The 23,164-nt window shown below is 37.9% G+C and overlaps 1 protein-coding gene across 1 annotated transcript in view; it reads left to right on the forward strand.

Annotated features, from left to right (window-relative positions):
- DDX10 (DEAD-box helicase 10) overlaps positions 1-23,164 on the forward strand; it is a 259,403-nt gene that overhangs the window by 6,207 nt on the left and 230,032 nt on the right. Inside the window, exons 2-9 of the mRNA XM_021062753.1 lie at positions 2,350-2,410; positions 3,169-3,299; positions 4,351-4,509; positions 5,519-5,639; positions 6,240-6,429; positions 9,750-9,876; positions 12,944-13,106; positions 19,467-19,551. Coding sequence (XP_020918412.1) covers positions 2,350-2,410; positions 3,169-3,299; positions 4,351-4,509; positions 5,519-5,639; positions 6,240-6,429; positions 9,750-9,876; positions 12,944-13,106; positions 19,467-19,551 — 1,037 coding nt within the window. The remainder of the gene's footprint in view (positions 1-2,349; positions 2,411-3,168; positions 3,300-4,350; positions 4,510-5,518; positions 5,640-6,239; positions 6,430-9,749; positions 9,877-12,943; positions 13,107-19,466; positions 19,552-23,164) is intronic.

Below are 23,164 nucleotides of genomic sequence, written 5' to 3' on the forward strand. Positions count from 1 at the left end.
TGATACAGATTTTAGAGGATGTATGATTTTTCTAAGAAAAGAAAAGGATGCAGGGAAGGGGAAAGAGTTTTATTTTATTTGTAGGAACCATAGCCAGCCTCTGCTGTGGTTTCCAAGTATTCCTTGGACTATAATTGAGAGTGTTCTAGGACAGGGTTGGAAAACTCTGAAAAGGGGCAGATAATAAATATGAGGTTTCATGGGCCCTGTGATCACTGTCACAACTGCAGAGGCTATATGTAAATGAACGGCTGTAGCTGTGCCCTAGTAAAACTCTATTTACAAAAACAGGCAGCAAATTAGACTGGTCCTGTGGCTCATAGTTTGCTGACCATTGTTCTGGAGCATCAGTGGGATAAAAAATGCCATTTTTGCTTCTCTGCTGACTTTTTCCTAAGCATGTGCTCTCCAGCCTTGCAAGGACATAGAATGGCTGGGACAGTCTCATTCTTCCAGACTCTCCCTCTAGGAAGTTAAGAAGCTTCAGAAGGATGTGCACTGTTGGTTAAGTACCCCACTCTGCCTGTGGGATTAAAGGGTGTATTGCCCGTCTTTGTCTTCTGTAAGCATTCCATGCACTGTGAAATCAGATTTTTGAGCTGATGATATAAGTACAGGTGGACTGAACCTAATTTTAATGTCTGATTTGGGAACGTACTCACCTCCTAATTTAGGTTCCTTGATAGGACAGGATATTATTTGAATACATTTTTCGCTTTCTAATGCTACTATGCTGATTCTGCCCCCTCTGCAGTGTTATCTGGAATTATTTGTCAGAATTAAGGCAATGTTTTAATTGTGCTTTCAGCATTTGAGGCCAGAGCATAACCCTGTCTGGACTACATTAAGAATCTTGGGAAAGATGTTGTTAGACTGTAAAGTGAAAGACAGGCTGACCTCCCTTTACTGCCTGGAGTGTAATTTAAATAAATGAACCTTACAAATGCAACTTTCCCCTTTTGTGAATCATGAATAATTTGGCAGCATGTTCTCAGATCAGGGCACTCCGTTCCTGCTTTCAACATCCGTAATAAAATAATGCTCCTGAGCATCAGAAATGAAATTCACAAAATTGGGTTTATGTTAATGAAGAGCATCAGTGATGAACATTTAGATAATGTCAAGTTAAAGGGAAAACTGTTACTTATTGTGGCTTCAGATCACGACAGAGACACATCTCCTGGATATTGTTAAGTAATACCCTCCTCCAGTACACCCTCAGGTGATGGTTGTCAGGTTGGATTTTTTTTTTTTTTTTTTTTGGTCTTTTTGCCATTTCTTGGGCCGCTCCTGCAGCATGTGGAGGTTCCCAGGCTAGGGGTCTAATTGGAGCTGTAGCCACCAGCCTACGCCAGAGCCACAGCAACGCTGGATCCGAGCTGCGTCTGCAACCTACACCACAGCTCATGGCACCGCCGGATCGTTAACCCACTGAGCAAGGGCAGGGACCGAACCCGCAACCTCATGGTTCCTAGTCGGATTCGTTAACCACTGTGCCACGACGGGAACTCCTGTCAGGTTGGATTTTGTAAGCTACTGATTTATGGTTAAATTTTTGAAAGGTTTGTGCTAACAAGATATATTTTTGCAACTAATTTCAATTTATTCTCCAAAGTGTGTGAAGAGACTGGTCTCATCATGGTCTGTGGTTTATAGTCATTTTGCTTCTTACTGCTTAGACTGATATTCCTGGAAGGATGAGCTGAAAGTAAATTTTCATCTGAAAATTGATGGGATGATGACTTATGACATTCGTGTTGTGAATGTTTTACAGGTGTTGAAGGATGCTGGAGGTAGAAGTGTGTGTGTGTGTGTTGAGTGAAGTTTTTTTTTTTTTTTTTAACCAGTTGAATTGGTTATAAACTTATATTTTAGTTAATTTATTTTATTTTATTTTTTTGCTTTTTAGGGCCACACCTGCAGCATATGGAAGTTCCCAGGCTAGGGGTCAAATTGGAGCTACAGCTGCCAGCCTGCACCACAGCCATAGCCAGAGCAACTCGAGATCTGAGCTGTGGCCTACACTACAGCTCACGGCAATGCCCGATTCTTAACCCACTGAGCGAGGCCAGGGATCGAACCCTCATCCTCATGGTTCCTATTTGGGTTCATTCACCGCAAAGCCATGACGGGAACTCCCTAAACTTACTTTTTTTGATAATGGCGTCCTCAAAGTACATTTTTTTCAGAAGGAATGAGTTTTTAGTTAGAAGCGATGATTGAATTCTGTACTGCAGTACCAAGGATACAGCAGCACAATGTAGACAAGACATAGTTTTGTTGTAAAACAAATGAATTGTGTAGTATGTTATTTTGTCTTACCTGACATAGTCTCCTTTTACTTTTCAGATAAATGTAAATGAAATTACAAGATTTTCAGATTTACCCTTGTCCAAAAAAACATTGAAAGGTAAGTCTGTGATGATCTTGGGGACATGTGGTTGGATTTCTTGATGCTTTTTTTTTAATGGAAAAAGGTTTATAGAAAGTTTAACCTGAGAAATTTTCATTTTGGCAAATAATATGAAAACCTATAAGAAGAAACAGTGTTAATTCATTTAAGTGTTACTAAATTATCATTGTCATCCTTTCTGGACTGGTTAAAGAACAGTAGTAAAAAAGCAAGATGCCAGGGCCTCTGAATAATTAAAAAGTTAGTTAAAATAAGTAAGAGAACAAACAAAACAAAATATCACAGCCTAAGTGGTTAAAACAGCAGAAATATCAGAACAAAATATCACAGGCTAGGTGGTTAAAACAGCAGAAATTTAATTTCTCACAATTCTGGAGGCTAGAAGTCCAAGGTCATAATGGTTGAGACATAATGGAAGTATCTGTTCAGGCCTCTCGTCTTGGCTTATAGACAGTCACCCTCTGCTGCCTCGTCAAGTGCTTGTCCCTCTGTGTACTTACACCTCTAGTGTTTCTTTTTGTGTCCACATTTTTCCTTCTTATAAGGACATTAGTCAGATTGAATTAGGACCCACAGTGATAGACTCATTTTAACCTAGTCGCTCTTTAATCATCTGTCTCCTAATATAGTCCCATTCTAAGTACTGGGGGTTAGGGGTTCAACATGTGAATTCTGAGATTGGGGTGCACAGTTCAGCCCAGAGTACTGTTCTACAGGGATGCTCTAAGGTGTCATTCTCTTCTCCATCCTGGCAGGTTTGCAAGAAGCCCAGTACCGCTTGGTAACCGAGATCCAGAAGCAGACCATTGGGTTGGCGTTACAAGGTAAAGATGTCCTTGGAGCTGCCAAAACTGGCTCTGGCAAGACTTTGGCTTTCCTTGTTCCAGTAAGTAGTTTTCTCATATTGGGTTAAGTGATTTTAGAACATTCTCTGCCTAGATAGAAAAACTTGTCAAGAGCTGTTTCATGTTGGGTTTCCATGGCTAGAATGCAAGCTTTATTTCAGAAAGGGGCCACATCTGTCTGGTTTTCTACTATTCCCCAGGTTCAGAACCTGCACATGGTAGGTGCTCAGTAACTTACTGAACGAATGAAATACTGTGCCTGGACAAGCAGATACCCCTGAGGGATGTGGAGTGTCCTGGGTAGCAGGTCACAATGGTTCTGCTCAGCAGTGAACCCGGTGGGGACGCAGGGAAGACTGTTGCTGCGCTCACTCTCGCAAACCTGCCAGTCACATTTATACTTGCCACTTGTGTTGGGAAAACCGAAATATGCTCACTTTAAGGAGATTGGTTCATTCATTGAGCATTTTCTGGGCCACTGATACCTGTCCTTTCTAGCAGTGAGACAATAGAGCCTCATAGAAATTGACTTATTTCTGTTATGTAGTTGGTGTCATAATTTTTCATTCCTACTAAATAAGCAGCTTGGAAAAATCACATTTGATTCTTTGTTCCAAGTGTAACAAAACCATTTTTTCTCTTAAATCCTAATTTTTTATGACATTGTCTCCCTACAGCTACAAAATTCAGTCACTGTGTACCACAGCCCCTACACAGATGAGAGGTTATTTTAATGTGCTTTCTGTTCAGAAGGTGCTGACAGATATTTGTCTGAAATCTGAAATCCGTGTGGTCTTTGGGCTATACAGACCTTTCACTGATTGCCAGACTCCTCATGGCATGACTGGCAGCAGCTGAACTGCCATGGGGCTTCTTCTCCTTTCCATCCATGATTCAGGGAAGGATGCTTTTGGTAGATAGAAGAGAAAGAAAAAACAAAGCAAACAGTGTCTTCTTTCTGACTGGATAAGACTCATGACTGGTATGCTTTTTCCTTGGAAGGTGCTTTTGATTCGAAGGGGCAAGATTGACTCAGGTATCAGAAAGCCACCTTCTCTAAAGGGCTAACTGAACATGAGTTTTTTTTTTAAGGTGCTGGAAGCTTTGTATCGACTGCAGTGGACCTCAACCGATGGGCTGGGTGTTCTGATTATATCACCCACAAGAGAACTGGCCTATCAGACTTTTGAGGTTCTCCGAAAAGTCGGGAAGAATCATGACTTTTCAGCTGGCCTCATCATTGGTGGAAAGGTTTGTCTTTGTGTCCTTGTCCGTCTTTCTTTCCTTCTGTCATATACGTTGGAGCCCTGTGGCAGTTGGCCAGGAAGAGGTGGATTTCATCTAAGTACTCAGGCTGGCCCACGGGCCAGGGGGTGGTAGCGTCCTGGTATGGTCCTTATAATCTTGAGTCTGTCTGGAAAGTCTGTTTTGTCAGGGAGGGTGTCTGAACTGATCAGATTCTCTGAGACTGATTAACTCTAATCTGTAAATCTATTTGTTAATATTCATTGGGAAAGGTACCATTTCAGTATGTGGACTAGTTCCTTCTGATAAAGTATCTGAGAGGTTGAATGTTTCAGATTCAGAACATTGCTGGGTCAGCAGCAGAAGAAAGGAAGGTAGAAGATAGTTTTACGGAGTGTTTATTTTAGGTCATGGGAAAGCCTGCTGCTTCTAATTTACTTGGACTACTACTCTCTGTGAGAGTCTCTTCTAGATTGTGAGGATAAATACTTGAATTCTTAAATTTATATGCAAACATTCACACAAAAAGAAAGCGTAGTATCACAAACCCTCACATACTCACGTACCTGCTATCCAGCTTTAACAACTAACATTCTCTGGCTCTGGCTTTGGGGAGAGATCTAGAATGTAGAGAACTCAGCTCTTTTTTTTTTCAATTCACAAAAGTGCAGTAGGTGGTGTCAGAGCTTGTTCTGACGTAAAGAATGGGGATAATACCAGTTTTAAGTTGGTTCTGGCAGACACAGGAGGAAATAAAGACTTGGAGCATTCATATATTCTCTTGGCCTCAGAATCCTGAGAGGATTAAGAATCTAGAGGAACTCTGAGCTAGTTAGATCTTCACGAAGGACTTTTATGTGACCCCAGAAATGTGGATATGCTGCGGAAATTGCGTTTATTTCTAGAGTGTCTGCATTGCTATGATGAAATGCCACATGCAGATGGCTTGTGTAGTTTTGGTACACAAGTTGCTCAGTGATGTGTCTGTGTAATCAAAAGAAATAACTGTTTTTAGGATCTGAAACACGAAGCTGAGAGGATCAATAACATAAATATACTGGTGTGCACACCAGGTCGGCTTCTTCAACACATGGATGAAACAATATGTTTTCATGCCACCAATCTGCAAATGTTAGGTGAGTCTAATGAATTTCTAAAGAAAACAATCTCCGGAGAGAACCCTCATAAATTTCAATGATAGAAATGTTTTATTGAATAAATACGGTGATTAAAAATCTGAGAAATAACTTGAAACAATGTTTTGGCATATGGTTCTAAATCCAGAGAGAGTACAACTAAGACTTTTAAAATCAAAATTATGCACCCTTTTCTATATGAAATTGGAGACCTTCGTATTTGGCCCTGCTAAGAGTTTTTCATCTTTTATGGTACATCTACTTATGATGTTACCTAATGTACATTTTTTTAAATCAACTTTTTATTTTGAAGTAATTCTAGACTTAGAGAATATTTGAAGTGATAATACAAAGAGTTCCTCTACACCCCTTCCTCCCCCCAGTTTCCCCTAGTGTAACATCTTACATAACTTTGGCACCTTTGCCAAAACTAAGTGATTAGCATTGGCACATTATAAACTCTAGACTTTATTCTTTAGATTTCATGTTTCTTCACTAATACCCTTTTTCTGTTCTAGGATCCAGTCCAGAATACCACAATGAGTTTAGCCTGATGTATATCGTAGATACTATGGTTCAATTTATATTTTCTCTTTTTAGTTCTTGATGAAGCAGATAGAATCTTGGATATGGGCTTTGCTGACACCATGAATGCTATTATTGAAAACCTTCCCAAGAAACGTCAGACTTTGCTTTTTTCAGCTACACAAACCAAATCGGTAAAGGACCTTGCACGCTTGAGTTTGAAAAACCCTGAGTATGTCTGGGTTCATGAAAAAGCAAAATATAGGTATGTACTGTTTGAAACCATATTTGATTCAATCAAAATCAGTGCCCTCTCTTTTTAGATTGAGAACCTGGCATTTCACATCAGTACTACTTTTCTAGGAAATAAAGTATCCTCTTATATTTTATTTTATTTTATTTTTTATCTTTTATTTATTTATTTATTTGTTTTTCACTTTAGGGCTGCACCTGTGGTATATGGAAATTCCTGGGCTAGGGATTGGATTGGAGCTGCAGCTGCCAGACTACACCACAGTGTAGGATCCGAGCTGCATCCATGACCTACACCAGAGCTCATGGCAACACTGGATCCTTAACCCACTTAGCAAGGCCAGGGATCGCACCCACAACTCCATGGATGCTAGTCAGGTTCATTATTGCTGAGCCACAATGGGAACTCCTCATTTTATATTTTATGGATTAAATATGCAAGGCATAGTAAATATGTTGGTAAAAATTATTTAAATTCTCAGTGCACCTTTAAATATGAGACTATTCTAACGCACTATTTCCTAAAATGTGATCTGGGGAACAAGTATTTTTCCATAAGATGTTAATAGATATTTATTTATTCACCAGCTCTCCCCTATAAATTAGAGGTAGGATGGGGAAATGCATTCCTAGGTAGGTAGATAGCAAATGTTGGGTAAAGATGAAGTCATATTTTTCAAGACTTCTCTGAACTTTTAATTTTCGTGGACATTGTGATCTGCAAAGCAGTGGGAGAGAGTAAAGCCTCCTGCATTTCCCAGAATTATTTTGGTACAGAATCATTCTTTGTAGCTGTATTATGCAGGACCACTGTGCTGTGGAGCACATTTTATTTTACATCAATATTTAGCAAAATACCTTTCTGTTTAAAACATTCCAGCAACTGTTGTTTTGTCTTGATGTTTCTACAACTGGAGAGTAAGGATTGTATGTTTATGACAGTAAAAAGTATGTGTTGGGAAGAGAGCGGGGAGAGATGTGTGAAAGGGTTGGGGGAATATGTTTTAAAGTGTATTTTGATATTATGACAACTGGAAGTGTATGTATGTTTGATGTGAATTATTACAAACTGTGGACATACCTGACTTGCAGAAGTGTTTTCCAGTGAATTTAAGTTGACTCTGTGTTGAAGATCTCAATATACATTCATCCCTATTATTAATCTCCACCTGAATTTCATTTCTTGCTGTAAAATGTTAGTTGAAAAAGAAAAGTGGGAAAGTGAATTGGGAAAGTGAATTGGGTTACCCTCTTGGAAAATCTTAAATACAGGGAATATTTAAGTGTTCAGGACCACTTTGATCTTGTTCAACCAGTAGATGACTAGGATTAAAAAAAGCCTGAGAAGAGGCTAGATTCTTTGCTTCCAGGTGATCCTAATGGATAAACTTTGGAGAATCTGAGTTCTGGTAGCTTTGGTTATCAAGAACTTGGGAATAGAATAGCAGGAGATATTTGGCTTTCTCCCTGGCTTACCACTGAGTAGAGACTGGTTTTTGTTTGTAAAGTTGTGTTGAGATAGCTATTGAAATTCTGTTCAATTTGATAATATAAATGCCGTCTAGGTCTTTGGATTTTATTTTTTTTTTCTTTTTGCTGTTTCTTTTCTGCCTATTTTCAAAACTCATTATTGTCTTTATAAGACACGAATTTTTCAATCATTAGAAAGTCTCTAAAATCTTTTATAATTTATGTAAATTAATTATACATATTATCCCCGTTCCCAATTTCTGTACATAATAGTTGATCATTATCTGTAGATCATAGAGTTAGAAAAAGCTCAATGCAAAAACTATTTATGTCATAAATGATTCTGGAAATGCAGTTCCGTCCTTTGTAAAAAATGTGACTTTCAGAAAACATTTTAGAAGGCAGATATTTAGCAACATAATTTACAAAACTGCAGGCTTTATGATAATGACTGCAGTACTCTGTCATTTCAAATTCACCAGGAGGACTATAACAAACAGATGCTGTTGTGAATTTTGTTTAATGTCCTTATTGAATTCTCCCCTTTAGCAACTTAGCAATTTGGTTAATATACCCTGAGAAGTTATGGTTGAGAATATTTTAAGGCATAAAAGAATATTTACTTTCAAATTGTAAAGGACCAGAAAAGTCAGAACTGAATCTTCCTGAAGTTGTATATCAGCATATACTTAGATGAAGTACACCAGCGTTTCGTTCATGTTGCTGTATGTTGCCCTTTCCCCCCCTTTATATAAACAGACACACCTACAGACATGTCTGTATGTGTGAATGTACATATATATGTATATCCCTGCACCCTGATAAATGGCACTGAATTTTATGTACTCTTCTGCTTTGCTTCTTTTTTTTTTTTATTTTCCCACTGTACAGCAAGGGGGTGCTTTGCTTCTTTTACTTAACAATATGCCCTAGAGATCACTCCATAGCACTTTATAGATTCCTCATTCCTTTCTTACAGTCGCATGGTACTTTATTGTGTGGCTGTGCAATAGTTCATTCCACACATTTTCTACTATGGATATGTGGGTTGATTTCCATCTTTTTGTTGTTGTTGTTCTATAAATAATACTATATCTTTTTTTTTGATATAGTATGTTCCAGAGTATTTTTTGGAACAGAATCCTAAAAGTAGGTTTATTAGTTCAAAGAGTAACTGCATTTATATTTCTCGCCAACATTTTTATTATGAGAAATTTCAAACATTCAGCACAAGTGAAAGGATCTTCCAGTGGAAACCCTATACTGACCACCTAGGTACTCCTTAATGGTAGCATCTACTTACTATTCATTTATCTATCCCTGTGTATCAACCGTCTTATTTCTGATGCAGTCATCTCAGCACTTCCCTCAGATATTTCAGTACACGTATCTCTAACGAGAGCTCAGTATTTGTATAGAGATTTACTTTTTTGTTGTAAGATTTACATACAACAATGAGCAAATTAGGAGTAAATTCCTGAGTTTCGATAAATGTGTATGTCTCTGTAACCCAGGGCCCTACCAGAGAGGGAACGTTACCATCAGCCCAGCAGGTTCCCTCATGTCCCTTCAGTCGATCCTTGACCCTCCCCTTGCATAGGTGACCTCTGTTTGCATGTTTATTTTTCATATGTAATCTGGAAGGGATTTTGGAGGTATTTTAGTCCTTGCTGAATTCAATTCCTAAGGGACAGCAGAGAAGTTCTTTTTTGGGGGTGTGTATGTATGTGTGTGTGTGTGTGTGTGTGTGTGTGTGTGTGTATGAAAACTTTGAGAAGCATGTCACTGTTAACATTTGTTTTTTGGTCTGAGTTCAGAGTTACAGACATGGCATTTTTAACATTTTTCCTCTATTTCCGTAAGCACCCCTGCCACTTTGGAACAGAACTACATAGTTTGTGAGCTGCAGCAAAAAATAAGTGTGCTATATTCCTTTTTGAGAAGCCACCTGAAGAAGAAAAGTATTGTATTTTTCTCCAGTTGCAAAGAGGTACCTAAAGTTTATTTTTCTTAAGTTGTTTGTGTTGAATCATCCCTTTTAAAATACCAAATTTCGGTTAGAAAAATTTGTCTGTTTTAATAAATGCAGTGCTAGATGTGGAGGAATTTGTAGAAAATGAGAATCCTGTGCCTTCATTTTAAAGGAACCGAACCCACGGATGAGACTCGAAGCTCAGTAAGGAAGAGCAGAAACTGCTTCTTTTTCCTTCAGTATTAGCACCGAGCACAATACTTAGAACATAGTGGCCCTCAGTGAATATTGGTAGGACCAACAATTGAAAGGCTAGACTAACTAGAGGTCTTTATCATCTGAGGCCTACCTTACCTTCCATGAATGCCAAACCGAATGTGCCATTATTTCTATGCCTTCATATCTTTGTTCATGCTGTTCTTCCTACTTCCCTCATCCTAAACCTGGAGGAATATTTAATATCCTTTAAGGCTAAGCTCAAATGTTACACCTGAAAGTCCTTTTCTGACACTTCCCAATCCCCTTATTACACCCTCCCTGCACCCTCCATGTAGTGTTTTATATCTTTATTTAGTTAATCAGCATTTCTTGAACACTAGTCATGTGCTTATAAGTAAGGGATTCAGTGATACATAAGAAAACTTAGTCTTTTCCCTTGAAGAGAAGCAACTGTGGTTGATTTCTTTGTGTTACTTTTTCCTCTACTATATTACAGATTTCTGGATGACATGTAGTTGTTGGCATAGAGTAGGGTATTTCTAGATTTATAGCTTTTGCAGTAGCCTAGCATGATAAATATGCAGTGAGTTTTTCTCCAGCTTATGGGGAAGGTAAGTCGTGGTCTGTCTGATGTTGGGAGAAAGGAAAGAACCTCATTATTTTTCCATGTAAAGAATGACTTAGATTTTTTAGGACTTATTTTAGATTTTTAGAACTTTACATCTTCTAAGAAAGGAGTGTTTTTGATATCTACATACAAGGAAATCATTTTAAGAGTCAGTGTTTAAAGTTTCTACTCTGTAATACTCTGCTTTTCCTCTTTATAGTGGGCAAAGTATAGTCTGCCCTTTCTTGATTTATATGCTTTCTATACCTTTTCAGTTCCATGGCTTTAAATGCTGTCTGTATTCTAACAACTGCCAAAGCTACATCTCAAGCCCTGACCCCAGACTTGTGTATCCACTTGACTACTAGATATTTCCATTTGAGTGTCTAGAGGGCATCTTAAATTTAACCTAGAAAAAGCTATTTACAATTTCCTGTCCCTAAGATCTGCTCCCTCAGTTCTTCCCCATCTCATGAAATGATCAGATCCTTAATTCTTATCTGTCTTCAACTCAGATTCAATCTATTGACAGTTCTCATTGGTTTTACCTCTTCTCACCACCCCTCATACCACAGTGCGGCTTGAACCATGCTTAACTTTCTCTTGGCCTCATGGTTGATCTTCCATTCCCTTACTTTCTCTTTTACAGTTCTCCCACGTGATAGTCAGAGTAATCTTTGGAAGATAGAAATTAATATGTCACTACTTAAAACATTCCAGTGACTTTTCTATAAATTAGAATTAAACTCCTTACTTAGAATCTACATGGCTTTGTTTTACATCTTCCACCTCAGCCAGTGTTTCCTAGAGCAGGAATTAAAGGCCAGTGTTTATTCAAGAGACACAGATTGCAGAAAGTTTTCATGGGCTCAGTTTACCCTTCTTCAATTTTCATATGTACTTCCCTGAGATTGGGGTGCATGAAGGTGCAGTCTGGTCTGCAGGTTCTCCTTTCCCATCCCCTCTTTCACTGTAGTCCTTTTTAAAACTTTACAGAAGATAGGCAGGAGTGTCTCTATCCCCAGTTGTAACTGGTGCATTGTCTCAGGGTTAGAGAGTCGACCCAGTATCAGAGTATTGCTGTCGAGTATGCTGGGGTAACAAGTCAGTTTATGATGCAGGTGGTTTCCCATTCTTCACTTTCAACAAAATTAGAAGAAAGAATGAATGGAGTTATTAGCTGATAGAGAAAGTTGTTTGTGATCTGTCATCGTGTTTTTGACATATTTTATAGGGGCTCAGAAGGTTGTTTCCTTCCAGTCCATTTTCATGAAGAGATTTTCTAAACACTTATGTTAGAGAAATAGGAATAAAATGATGCTGTACTTTGCCTCAGTCTAGCAGTCAGTAGTATTCATTTAAGAGTACATAAACTAAAGAGAAAGAAAAGTTAAATAACGATTAGCTCCATCTAGTCTCATATATTAAGAGATGTATTTATAACAGAATTTTATTTTTTGCGTCTTATCAGTTTTTAAAATCAAATTTTAACATTTCTTGTTTTGGCCAGTTCTACACTAATAATTGTAATCATAGCTAAGTCTGAGAATTTTTTTATGCAGCTTTATGGCCACAGGAAGTTAATATTAAAACTTATATATGCATAGTTTTGTTATAGAAAGTCATAAATTGTGATAAACTGATAAGATTTTAGAGCATAAAACAAGATAAAATTTGGTGAGGTCAGCAAAGAGAAGTATGAATTTAAGGAGGAAAAGAAATGATATAAAGTTTTTTGACAAAGAAGAGTTTCCTCACATTTTATTAATAATCTTTCTTTTTAAAGACTTTGTTTCAGAACAGTTTCAGGTGTGCAGCAAAATTGAGGGCCCTGACCCACACATAGATAGCTTCCCCCATTATTTTCACATGTTTTTAAATAACCAGTGGTGGATATCAAATTGCCGTGCCATTTTTAGTCAGTTGGATACATTTATAAGAGATAGGTGTTTATTTTAAAATATATTTACAAGATACCAGAAATTAGATTCTTTGCAACCACTTAAATTGGAAAAATGTCAGCTACTAACCTAAAAATGTAAGGACAGCTTATTTTTTCCAAATTTCTTTTCGGAAATAATGTGAGCAAAAATGTCTGAAGACTACCAGTAGACTGCATTTCCCATTCTCTGCTCTGTATTTTTTTTTTTTTAATTAGTGAAACTTGTGCTTTGAAAAACACATTTTTCTGTTTATCTCATAAGCTTACTTCCTGCGGCTCTCCAGAAGTACCAAAATCATTTTTCTGTTAATGCCTAGGTTCAGTATCTGTACCGAGTGTTCTGCCGGCTACGTCCCGGTATTTCTATCCTTGCTCTGCATGGTCGACAGCAGCAGATGAGAAGAATGGAAGTTTATAATGAATTTGTCCGCAAGAAAGCTGCCGTGCTCTTTGCTACTGATATTGCAGCCAGGGGGCTTGGTAAGAAAACTTCTGACGAGAAAATATTCTGTGATCATGGGAAATAGTTTGCTTATAAATGGGTGTATTCTGGGAATTCAAATAGTTTGACTCAAATAATTGGGCTTTCTTATTTTGTAAAAGGAAAGATAAGTAAATTGGTAATGAGATGGCTGGCACCAAGTCATTAAGTCAGTGAACATTTTTGTAATCGTTTCATCTTTGTGCTCTTATTGTTTCATGGTAGTAATTATATCGTAGAATCCCGAGGAGCCTATAGGATCAAAGGAGGACTAAAGATTTAAAGGTGTGAAGAAAAGTCCTGTTGCTTTGAAAGTCAGAAACTTGAAGAATAACTTACTTAACAAGACAAATCAATGAAGTCCATCTTTTCTCCAGTCATTCTAATTTTTATTTTGGAATCATTACATTTAGTGTGTTTAGACTTTTAAAAAGCCACTGTGGTAGTCTTGTACAACTGGTGGTTTTGTGGGGGTGGGGTGGGGCATGGGAGTAATTACAGAGGTAAGAGCAAAGGCTGAGAATAAATAGGTGGTAATTTGAATTATTCAGTCACTTAATTTTAGTACATTATTATGGCACATTTTAAAGACACACTAGGAGATTAGCCTAATGTACCTCACATACATGTTCCCCAGTCTTGGCGTTTATCGGTTTTGTGACTCCTTTCCTCCTGTGTCCTGGCCCCTGGGAGTATGTTAAAGCATGTCTCAGTCAGGTATCAGCCACTCCCATGCTGATGGACATGGAGGTTGCTTCCTTGTCTTGGCTATTGTATACATACTGACTGGGGGCAGTAACCACACATGCATATTTTTAAAGCTCTCTAGGCTTCTTCCTCAGCCCCACAGTAATTCATCTCAATCTACCCCCCAATCCCCTGCCACCCCTCATCACTGTTTTGAAATATTTTAGTTGTGTTGGTATCTACTTTCCCTTTGATTCCACCCTGCCCCTCCCAATTTTTGAACCTAAAATAGTTTAGGTCAACATAAGCAATTAATTCTATTGCATATGTAATATGTATTTTCTGTGTATCATAATGAACAGACATTACTGTTTTGTCCTGTTTTCCTTGGAGATTGTTAAAGAAACCAAATATTTAGTAGCTGTAGTTGAAATCCTTTTTGTACCCTTTCCCTGTCTCATTTTTTTCTCCTCTCCTCCCTTCGCTATGCATAGCTACTGTCATAGAGTTGGTAGGAAACCTTTTAATTGAAGGCTCTTCACCTCTAGTCTGTGATAGAGTTCAAGGTGTCTGTGAACTAGACGGGGAAAAATTATATATATTCACTAACCTTTAACTGAGATTTAACATTTCCTTCAGTTTTGAACTGTTGTGGTATTAGCAGTACCTGTAACTTTGTCATCAGTTGAAATCATAAATGTTTTCATTTTACATAACAGTTTCTGTAAATATCTTAGAATATTATTTACACTTCGTACTCTTTTGGTACTATGATGATTATTTATTTTATTTTTTGGCCACCCCAAGGCATGTGGAGTTCCTTAGCCAGGGATCAGATTCAAACCACAGTTCAAACAAACCACAGATTCAAACAACTGTGGCAGTGCCAGATACTTAACCCACTGTGCCTGGCTGGGGATTGAACCTGTGTCTCAGTACTTCAGAGGCACCCCCAATCTCATTGTGCTATGGTGGGATTCCTGTGATGGTTATTAAATATACAACTAGGTTGTGTTATTTAATGTGTTAGTAAACAAGCATGTATATTGCTATATCAAAAATTTAATAAAGATATACATTTCATTATAATTATTTTCTCTTACAATCCTGTATGTTTTACTCTATGCATTTAAAAAATATTTTGAGAGGTGGTTTATAGGTTTCAGCTATGGCACAAAAGATGTTAAGAATCTCTCTTTGGTTTATTTTATTTTATTTTTTTGGTGGGGCTGCACCACACATTTATTTATTTTTTTAAACTCAATGAATTTTGTTATATTTATAGTTGTACAACCATCATCCCAACCTAGTTTTACATTTCCATCCCAAACCCCCAGCCCATCCTTCTCCCCCATCAACCTGTTTCCTTTGGTAACCATGAGTTTTTCAAAGTCTGCGAGTCAGTTTATGTTCTGCAAAGAAGTTCATTGTATCCTTTTTTTAGATCCCACCTATAAGTGATAGCATATGATATTTGTTTCTCACTATCTAACTTCACTTAGCATGGTAGTTTCATGTTGCTGCAAATGCCATTATTGCATTCCTTTTTATGGCTGAGTAATAGTCCATTGTATATATAGTAATATTCTGTTGTACTACATCTTCTTTAGCCACTCCCATGTTGATGGACATCGAGGTTGCTTCCTTGTCTTGGCTATTGTATACAGTGCAGCAATAAGCACTTGGGTACATGTATCCTTTTGAGTCATGGTTTTATCGGGATAGATGACCAGGAGTGGGTTTGCTGGATCATATGGTAATTCTATTTTAGTCTTTTGAGGAATCTCCATACTGTTTCCCATAGTGGTTGCACCAATTTACATTCCCATCAACAGTTGTGAGAGGGTTGTCTTTTCTCTGTACTTTCTCCAGTGCTTATTATTTGTAGATTTCTTGATGATGGCCATTCTGGCTGGTGTAAGGTGGTATCTCTTTGGTTTATTTTAAAAAGCTTATATGAATGTATTTATAAACAATATATAGTATTATCTTAGGTGTTTATGAAGTTTATATAAACAGTATTATACATCTATAATCTATGACTTTTCATGTCTTTCCATGTTGATGTATGAGGTTCCAGTGAATTTATGTAGTTTATCTCATAGTATGAATTTACTTATCCATTCCTAGAATAATGGACATTTAGGTTTCGGTCTTTTTTTTTTTTTTTTTTTTTTGGTTTCAGTCTTTTAATTCCAAAAACGTGCAGTGAATATTCTGAAGCTTTATTCTTCTATAAATGTGCAGAGATTTCTTTAGAGTACACCAGCGTCTTTTTTAAACTTTATTTTATTCTTAACTTTTCTCAGTTTTATTTCTTAATGAATAATACATGCAGTATGGCTGAAAGTGTGTATGAGACATAGCAATCCTACTCTACCCCTCCTCACTCTGTAGAAGCAGCTGTTTCTTTCTGTATTTAACTTCATATTTCTAAGTAGTTTTCTTATATTACCATTTCCTAATTTATCAAGTTTAGAAATTAACAAAGATTTCCTTTTGTTACCTCTGTCATTCTTTTTCTGCTACCCCCATCTTTTCAGTATTGTTACAGTATGACCTTTGGTAAAGTCTGCATTTTGTATTTATGGTGTTTTGAGCATGTAATTGTTTGTAGAAGGAAATGGTATGCTAAGATTATCTACTCTCTTTTGTTTTTCTTTGAGTTAATGATTGAGTTAAAATTTGCTTGGTTTTGTGTTTCTAGTTCTCATATTTCTTGAATGTTCTTGCCAATGTCACATGTCTAATTTCCTAGCAGTTCTAACACAGTCTGTTTCTCTTTTCCTTGGGACCTCCCTGTGGCAGCCTTTCATCTCCTGCTCTGACCTGGACTGGTTGCTCTGTAAGCCTGGTACACGTTTGTCATCCTTAGACTTCTTTCCAGATCTCTACCTTCCTCTTTCATGACTTATTATTATTATTTAAACTAAAGCTCATTCTTTAATAGCTTCTTAAGTTGGAGTGCATGGGCGGTACATTTTCTGAGCTGTTGTATATCTGATAATGTTCCATTCTAGGATGATAGTTGGGTTGAGAATAGAAATCTCGGTTGAAATAATTTTCTCTTAGAGCTTTGCAGCTGGTGCTTCATTGTCATACAGTAGTCAGTATTATGTTGAAAAGACCTTTGCCTTTCTGGTTCTGTTTTTTGTAGCCCCGCCTCCCCCGCCTTATTTTCTGGTTATTCTTAGGATTTTCTGCTTTTCCATGGAGTTTTGAAATTCTGTGATATTGTGCCTTAGTGTGAGGCCCCATTTGTTGTACAGGCACTCAGCATATTTTTTCAATCTGGACCAGCACTGTTCAATAGAATTTTTTGTGATCATTGAAATGTTCCAAGTCTGCACCCTCTAATACTAAGGTACTAGCTGCACATGACAATAGACCATTTGAAATGTGGCCAGTACAGTGAGGGAAGAATGAATTTTTACTTCTATTAAAATTTAATTTAAACTTGAGCAGCACAAAATAGAGAGTCATGTCTTCAGTTGCAGGAAATTTACCTCTGAATTGCTTCTTTGTGATTTGGTTAAATAGAGATTCAGTGTTTATTTTGACTATGTAATTATTGTTTACTAACGGAGATTTTTATACTTAAGATAGTTTCCTTTCTCATATCTTTTTTATTTATTTATTTATTTATTTTGTCTTTTTAGGGCCACACCCGTGGCATGCGGAGTTTTCCAGGCTAGGGGTCGAATTGGAGCTACAGCTGGTGGCCTACACCACAGCCACAGCAACACTAGATCTGAACTGTGTCTGTGACCTACACCACAGCTCATGGCAATGCCGGATCCTTAATCCCCTAGCGGGGCCAGGGATCAAACCTGCTTCCTCATGGATCCTAGTCAGATTTGTTACCACTGAGCCATGACGAGAACTCTGTTCTCTCATATCTTTTTGAAATAACATTTTCCCCTTCCCCCCCCAGTCTCTTTCTGGAAGAGTATTTAATCTCTTTGAACAATCCTCTAGTTTTCCTGTTTCTTCTTTTGCTTTTTTCTTTTTGTCTTTTTCTTCTTTTTTAATTATTCTTTTTTTCTGGCCATGCCTATGGCATGTGAAGTTCCCTGGCCAGGGACTGAACCCACACTATAGCTGTAACCAGAGCCACAACAATGGAAATGTTGATCCTTAACCCGCTGAGCCTTGAGGGAACTTCCTCATTGTCTTTATCTTATTAATTCTGGGAGATTTCTTGACTTTATAGTAGTTCAGCTTTTCTGATTAAAATTTTGAGTTCCATGAGTTCCTTTTTTACAGCTTCTTATTTGATGGATTCAGTGTTTTTTCTCTCTGAAGATATTGTTAGAGTTCTCTTCACATTGTTTCTGTTACTACTGAGTTTCATTTTTACATTTTTGTCTGTCTTCATTTTTGAAGCTTTTCTTGACTGTCTTGCAATTGGATATTCCTTATTACATTTAACAGCTTGCAGTCAGAAAGCTTATTTGAACTGATTTCTACATGGGTGACGCTTGTTGACTAATGGCCTTTATTGTGAGGGGATTTGGATGGAGTTGATCACCTTGTGCGGGACTCAAGATGTTAAAGTCTGCTCTTGAACATTCAGTCTTTCCAGAGAATACTTCAGCCTCATGAGCTGAAGGAATAAGCTTGCTGCTGACTGCCTGGCAAGGAAGTCAACGTAGAAGGCTCCCAGTCAGCAGTAGGACTTTCACTCAGTTATCCCTGTCTCTTTTCTGGCTCTGGTGCCTCTGCCTTCCACCCTCTCTGGTGTCTTGGTTTGGAGACTTTCTCCAGAATAAGATAAGCTTTTCTGCAGGAGACCAAGTGTGTAGGAAAAGGAGGGGGTCTGAGTGCTGCCTTCAACCTCTCTCTGTTTCCAGCCCTGAAACATGCCATGGCCTTCTGGTTACTTAAAGTCCTGAGAGAGAGAATTGTTCTAAATATCTTTGTTCTGTTTTTCTTGGATTTTGCCCCTTTAAATAGATTCAACCCTTTTGCATAACTTGTGTAACTTGGTGATAGTTTTTAATGCTCATAGGTACCTGTAGATATCATTACCTCCCCAAATCTTTTTCTTTTTCCCTTTTTTCATTCCCCCTCCCCACCTCAGCTTTTTCTCTGTGATAGAGGTTGATCTGAAGTCCTTACAACAAAATCCATAAATGAGTAAAGGTAGTTCTCTTAAATTGTTGAGATCAAAATCTCTGGAAATAAATGGAAACTTTTGTGGCCAGAAATATGTATGGAGTAATTATTGCTAGGAAATGGGGAGAGAGATTTAAAAAGACATCATCAATTCAAATGGAGATGGGAATAGCAGGAAAAGTAAATTTTCATTGAAATTTATAAACCAGTTTCATAGTTCACTGGGAGCCCATGAGAAGCAGTTCTTTTAGGTTATTAACTATCGGGGTATTTCATTATTTGTCTGACACAAAGCCATCTGTCTCTTCTGTGTCAGATGCAAAGTAATCTTCACATTCAAACACTGTCATTAATTTCAGTTCAGTTTGTCAAAGAAGAGAAGTGTTTATTATCTTTTGGTTCATGCAATTAATTTTATTTTTAATAGAGTTCACAGATGATATCTGTCAGTTTGATGTGATGGAAAGCCCTGGCAAGCAGTATTATAAAATAAAAATAGTGCAGCAAGGCAGATCTTGGAATTGGATTTTCAACTTGCTGTTCCTTCTGTACAGATTTCCCGGCTGTGAATTGGGTTCTTCAGTTTGATTGTCCAGAGGATGCCAACACATATATTCACAGAGCAGGTAGAACTGCCAGGTAAGTGTGCTGGCCAGTTTCTTTGCTTTTTGGCTCTAAGTAAAAAAGCTTGCTTTCTGAACTGTATACAAACAAGGAATGGAGGCATTCAGGTAAGTGAGTGCTGATTTGACATTTTTGTGATGGTAGGTTGTTGCCAGCAAGTGGATAAGTCAGTAATGAGTGCTGAGAAAAATACATAAAAACCTTATTTTAGTGTTTTTGTTCTTCCCTTACTGAGCTTTTCATTAGAACTTCTCACTGAACATCATCTCTTTGATGGGATATAAGACTATTTATTCAATCTGTTTTCAGATGACAAAACTTGAGTCTTTTGAGCAGTTAAACATTTTTTGTGAAGGTCCATAGAGCCAGGATTTGAACCCAGGCAGTCTGACTCCTGTGGTCTAGATCTGTGCACTCTCCTTCTCTGGTGTAGGTTCTAATAAGAGACAAGGTGATTTTGAGTCATAGATTTCTCTTATCCTTTTTTCTAGAGTGGGAATTGGAGGCTTTGGCTGGAGGCCACTCCCAAATACGCCCTTTTCATCCTCCCGCCTCAATGAAAGTACCCTGTGTTTGCTCACGAATGTGGGGAAATTATCTGGAAAAGAATATAGCAAAGTCAATAATCTGGGAGTAAAGGGCATAGGAAGGTATCTGAAAGAATGAAAAGGGTAATATGCTATGCATTGCTGTTGAGGTTGTAGTTAAGTTGGGAGATGTATGCTGCTGGTAGAATTGTAAATGTTGTGTCTTTCTGGGTAGCATTTGGTGGTGTTTATCAAAAGCCTCAGAGTTCTTCCCTTTCCCTCAGTAATTCCACATCCAGAAATTAATCTTAAGAAAGTTTTTATATAGCAGCAGCAACAACAACAACAACAACAACAACAAAAAAAGACAAAAGACAAAAAAAAAAAAAAAAAAAAAAAAAAAAAGGGAGTTCCCGTCGTGGCGCAGTGGTTAACGAATCCGACTAGGAACCATGAGGTTGCGGGTTCGGTCCCTGCCCTTGCTCAGTGGGTTAACGATCCGGCATTGCCGTGAGCTGTGGTGTAGGTTGCAGACGCAGCTCGGATCCCGCGTTGCTGTGGCTCTGGTGTAGGTCGGTGGCTACAGCTCCGATTTGACCCCTAGCCTGGGAACCTCCATATGCCATGGGAGCGGCCCAAGAAATAGCAACAACAACAACAACAACAACAACAACAACAAAAAGACAAAAGACAAAAAAAAAAAAAAGTTTTTATAAAGTTATTCATTTTGCTGATATTTGTCATGGGTAAGAATTAGAAATAACCAGTGAAGTGTTAGACTCAAGATCACTAAGTAAATAGCAGAGCGAGAACTAGAACTCAGATCTTTTGGCCCCAGATTTCATTCTTTTTCAACTAAGTAACCATTTGCTAAAGGACCAACCATGTGTGAGGTACTTACTGAATTAGGTCTGGTGTGGACTTCTGCATGAAAGTAAGGTATAGTGTCCATTCCATTAAGGGAGTTTTAATTACCTTGAAAACAGTCTATAGTTGAGACATATATGGTATGAGAGATATTGAGAGAAGTTTTGTGGAGCTCCAGAGGAAGTAGAAAAGGAAGACTTCACAGAGGAGAAACAGTGGCTTCAGTCTTGATTGGTGGATACAAGTTCTGCAGGGACATCTTGATACAAGATATTTTCTTCCTCTGTGAACTTCATGCTGTATAATGTATCTCTCTGTATTTTAACTCAGACTCAAATCCCATCTACTTTTGATAATTTTTTTAAGGGAGGGACTACTGGTAAATATAAGAATGTTATATATCCGTATCCTAAAATGTGATCCTTCCCATAAGCATCTACCAACTGAGCCCTGAGTTGGTAGTTAAACACTGTTCCCTAAGGTTAAGGAATGGTCTATGTGCCATGCAATATTGAGCCACTTGTGACATGTGGCAAATTAATTTTAAATTAAGTAAAATTAAATTCAAAATACAAATTCGGCTTCTCAATCACAGTAGTCACATTTAAACTGCTAATAACCATAGGTAGTTAGTACCAGCAAACAGAGTAGGTACAGAGCATTTCTATCATTATGAAGAATTCTGCTGAACAGCACTGGTATTTGTTTAAAATATATTTAGCTTAATATTGTTGGACCCTAGAACCATAGGTTCATATAATAAAACCATAAAATAGAAAATCAAAAAGATACTAGAGCTGAAAGTAATATAGATTCTCTCATTCATTTGTTCTACTGGGTTTAACAAATACGTATTAAGTGTCTGACATTGAACATAGTGGGAGATATAAGGAGCAAAACAGACACAATTCCTGACCTCATTCCTGACCTTGAAAACCTAGAGGGAATACGGACAATAAAATGTGTAATTTCAGTAGAACATGATTGGTTATTTACTCCTATCTCTAACTTTGTTGCAATCACCGGAATAAAGGACAACTCTTTCAGGTTTACATGTGCAGTGAGAAGCAGACATTTTTGTCTCCTGAGAGGCTATCATCTTCCTGAGTCACATAAACCCCGTACTAAGTTTTCTTTCAGAAATTTTTGTCGGTTTTTGAGGTGTGAGCTAATTAACAGGCATTTTTACCTCACATAGATTCAAATATGAGGTTCCTCACACATGGGTACATTTTGTTTAAAAAACTGTAAACAACCGAAATCATAACCACAATAGGGTTATGATTGGTTGTGATCAGCTACAAATGGACTGTCTCTTTGGTTTTACCTTTTCTTTCTCATCAGAACTGGATGAGTGACTCTAATATGGATGTCAGTGAGGCACTGATGCTTAATGATGGAAGAGACACCAACTGTTGGTCCAAATGGACCAAGCTACTTTTGATTTTTAAGGCACTAACTTCTATTTAATGAGTTCCTAGGGATGGCAGGATCCTTAAGACCAAAGATCTAGGAGTTCCCATCATGGCACAGTGGTTAACGAATCCGACTAGGAACCATGAGGTTGCGGGTTCGGTCCCTGCCCTTGCTCAGTGGGTTAACGATCCGGCGTTGCCGTGAGCTGTGGTGTAGGTTGCAGACGCGGCTCGGATCCCGCGTTGCTGTGGTCCTGGCGTAGGCCGGTGGCTACAGCTCCGATTCGACCCCTAGCCTGGGAACCTCCATATGCCGCGGGAGCGGCCCAAGAAATAGCAACAACAACAACAACAAAAGACAAAAAAAAAAAAAAAAAGACAAAAAAAGACAAAAAAAAAAAGACCAAAGATCTAAATCCTCATTTAAGCAAAGACCATCATTCTGCCAGCTGGCTTGCTCTTCTACTTGCCCTGTATCCTTTTCAGCCATGGCCTCAAGTATGAAGGTGTTCTCTATGCTTATCTAGGAAGTCCCTTTGGAGTTAAGTTCTCTTCGGTTTCTTTGTATCTGCCATTCTTGGATGGCTTTAAAGGGAAAGATTTTTTTCGTTTGTACCTGATGAATTTTGTTACTGTTTCAGCTGAAGTAGGGATTTTTCCTGTACTTCTATAGCCTAACAAGATATAGAGTTCCTCCTTCCTATTCATTTTCCAGTTTTCATAAACTGTCTTAATTTTTAAACTTTTTTTTTTATTGATTCAGATTTACTTTGTGGGTCGTTAAACATGGGCTATAATCAAGTTGTACTCATTTAAATT

The sequence above is a fragment of the Sus scrofa genome, chromosome 9, assembly GCF_000003025.6.
Source record: "Sus scrofa isolate TJ Tabasco breed Duroc chromosome 9, Sscrofa11.1, whole genome shotgun sequence".
NCBI classification, from domain to species: domain Eukaryota; kingdom Metazoa; phylum Chordata; class Mammalia; order Artiodactyla; family Suidae; genus Sus; species Sus scrofa.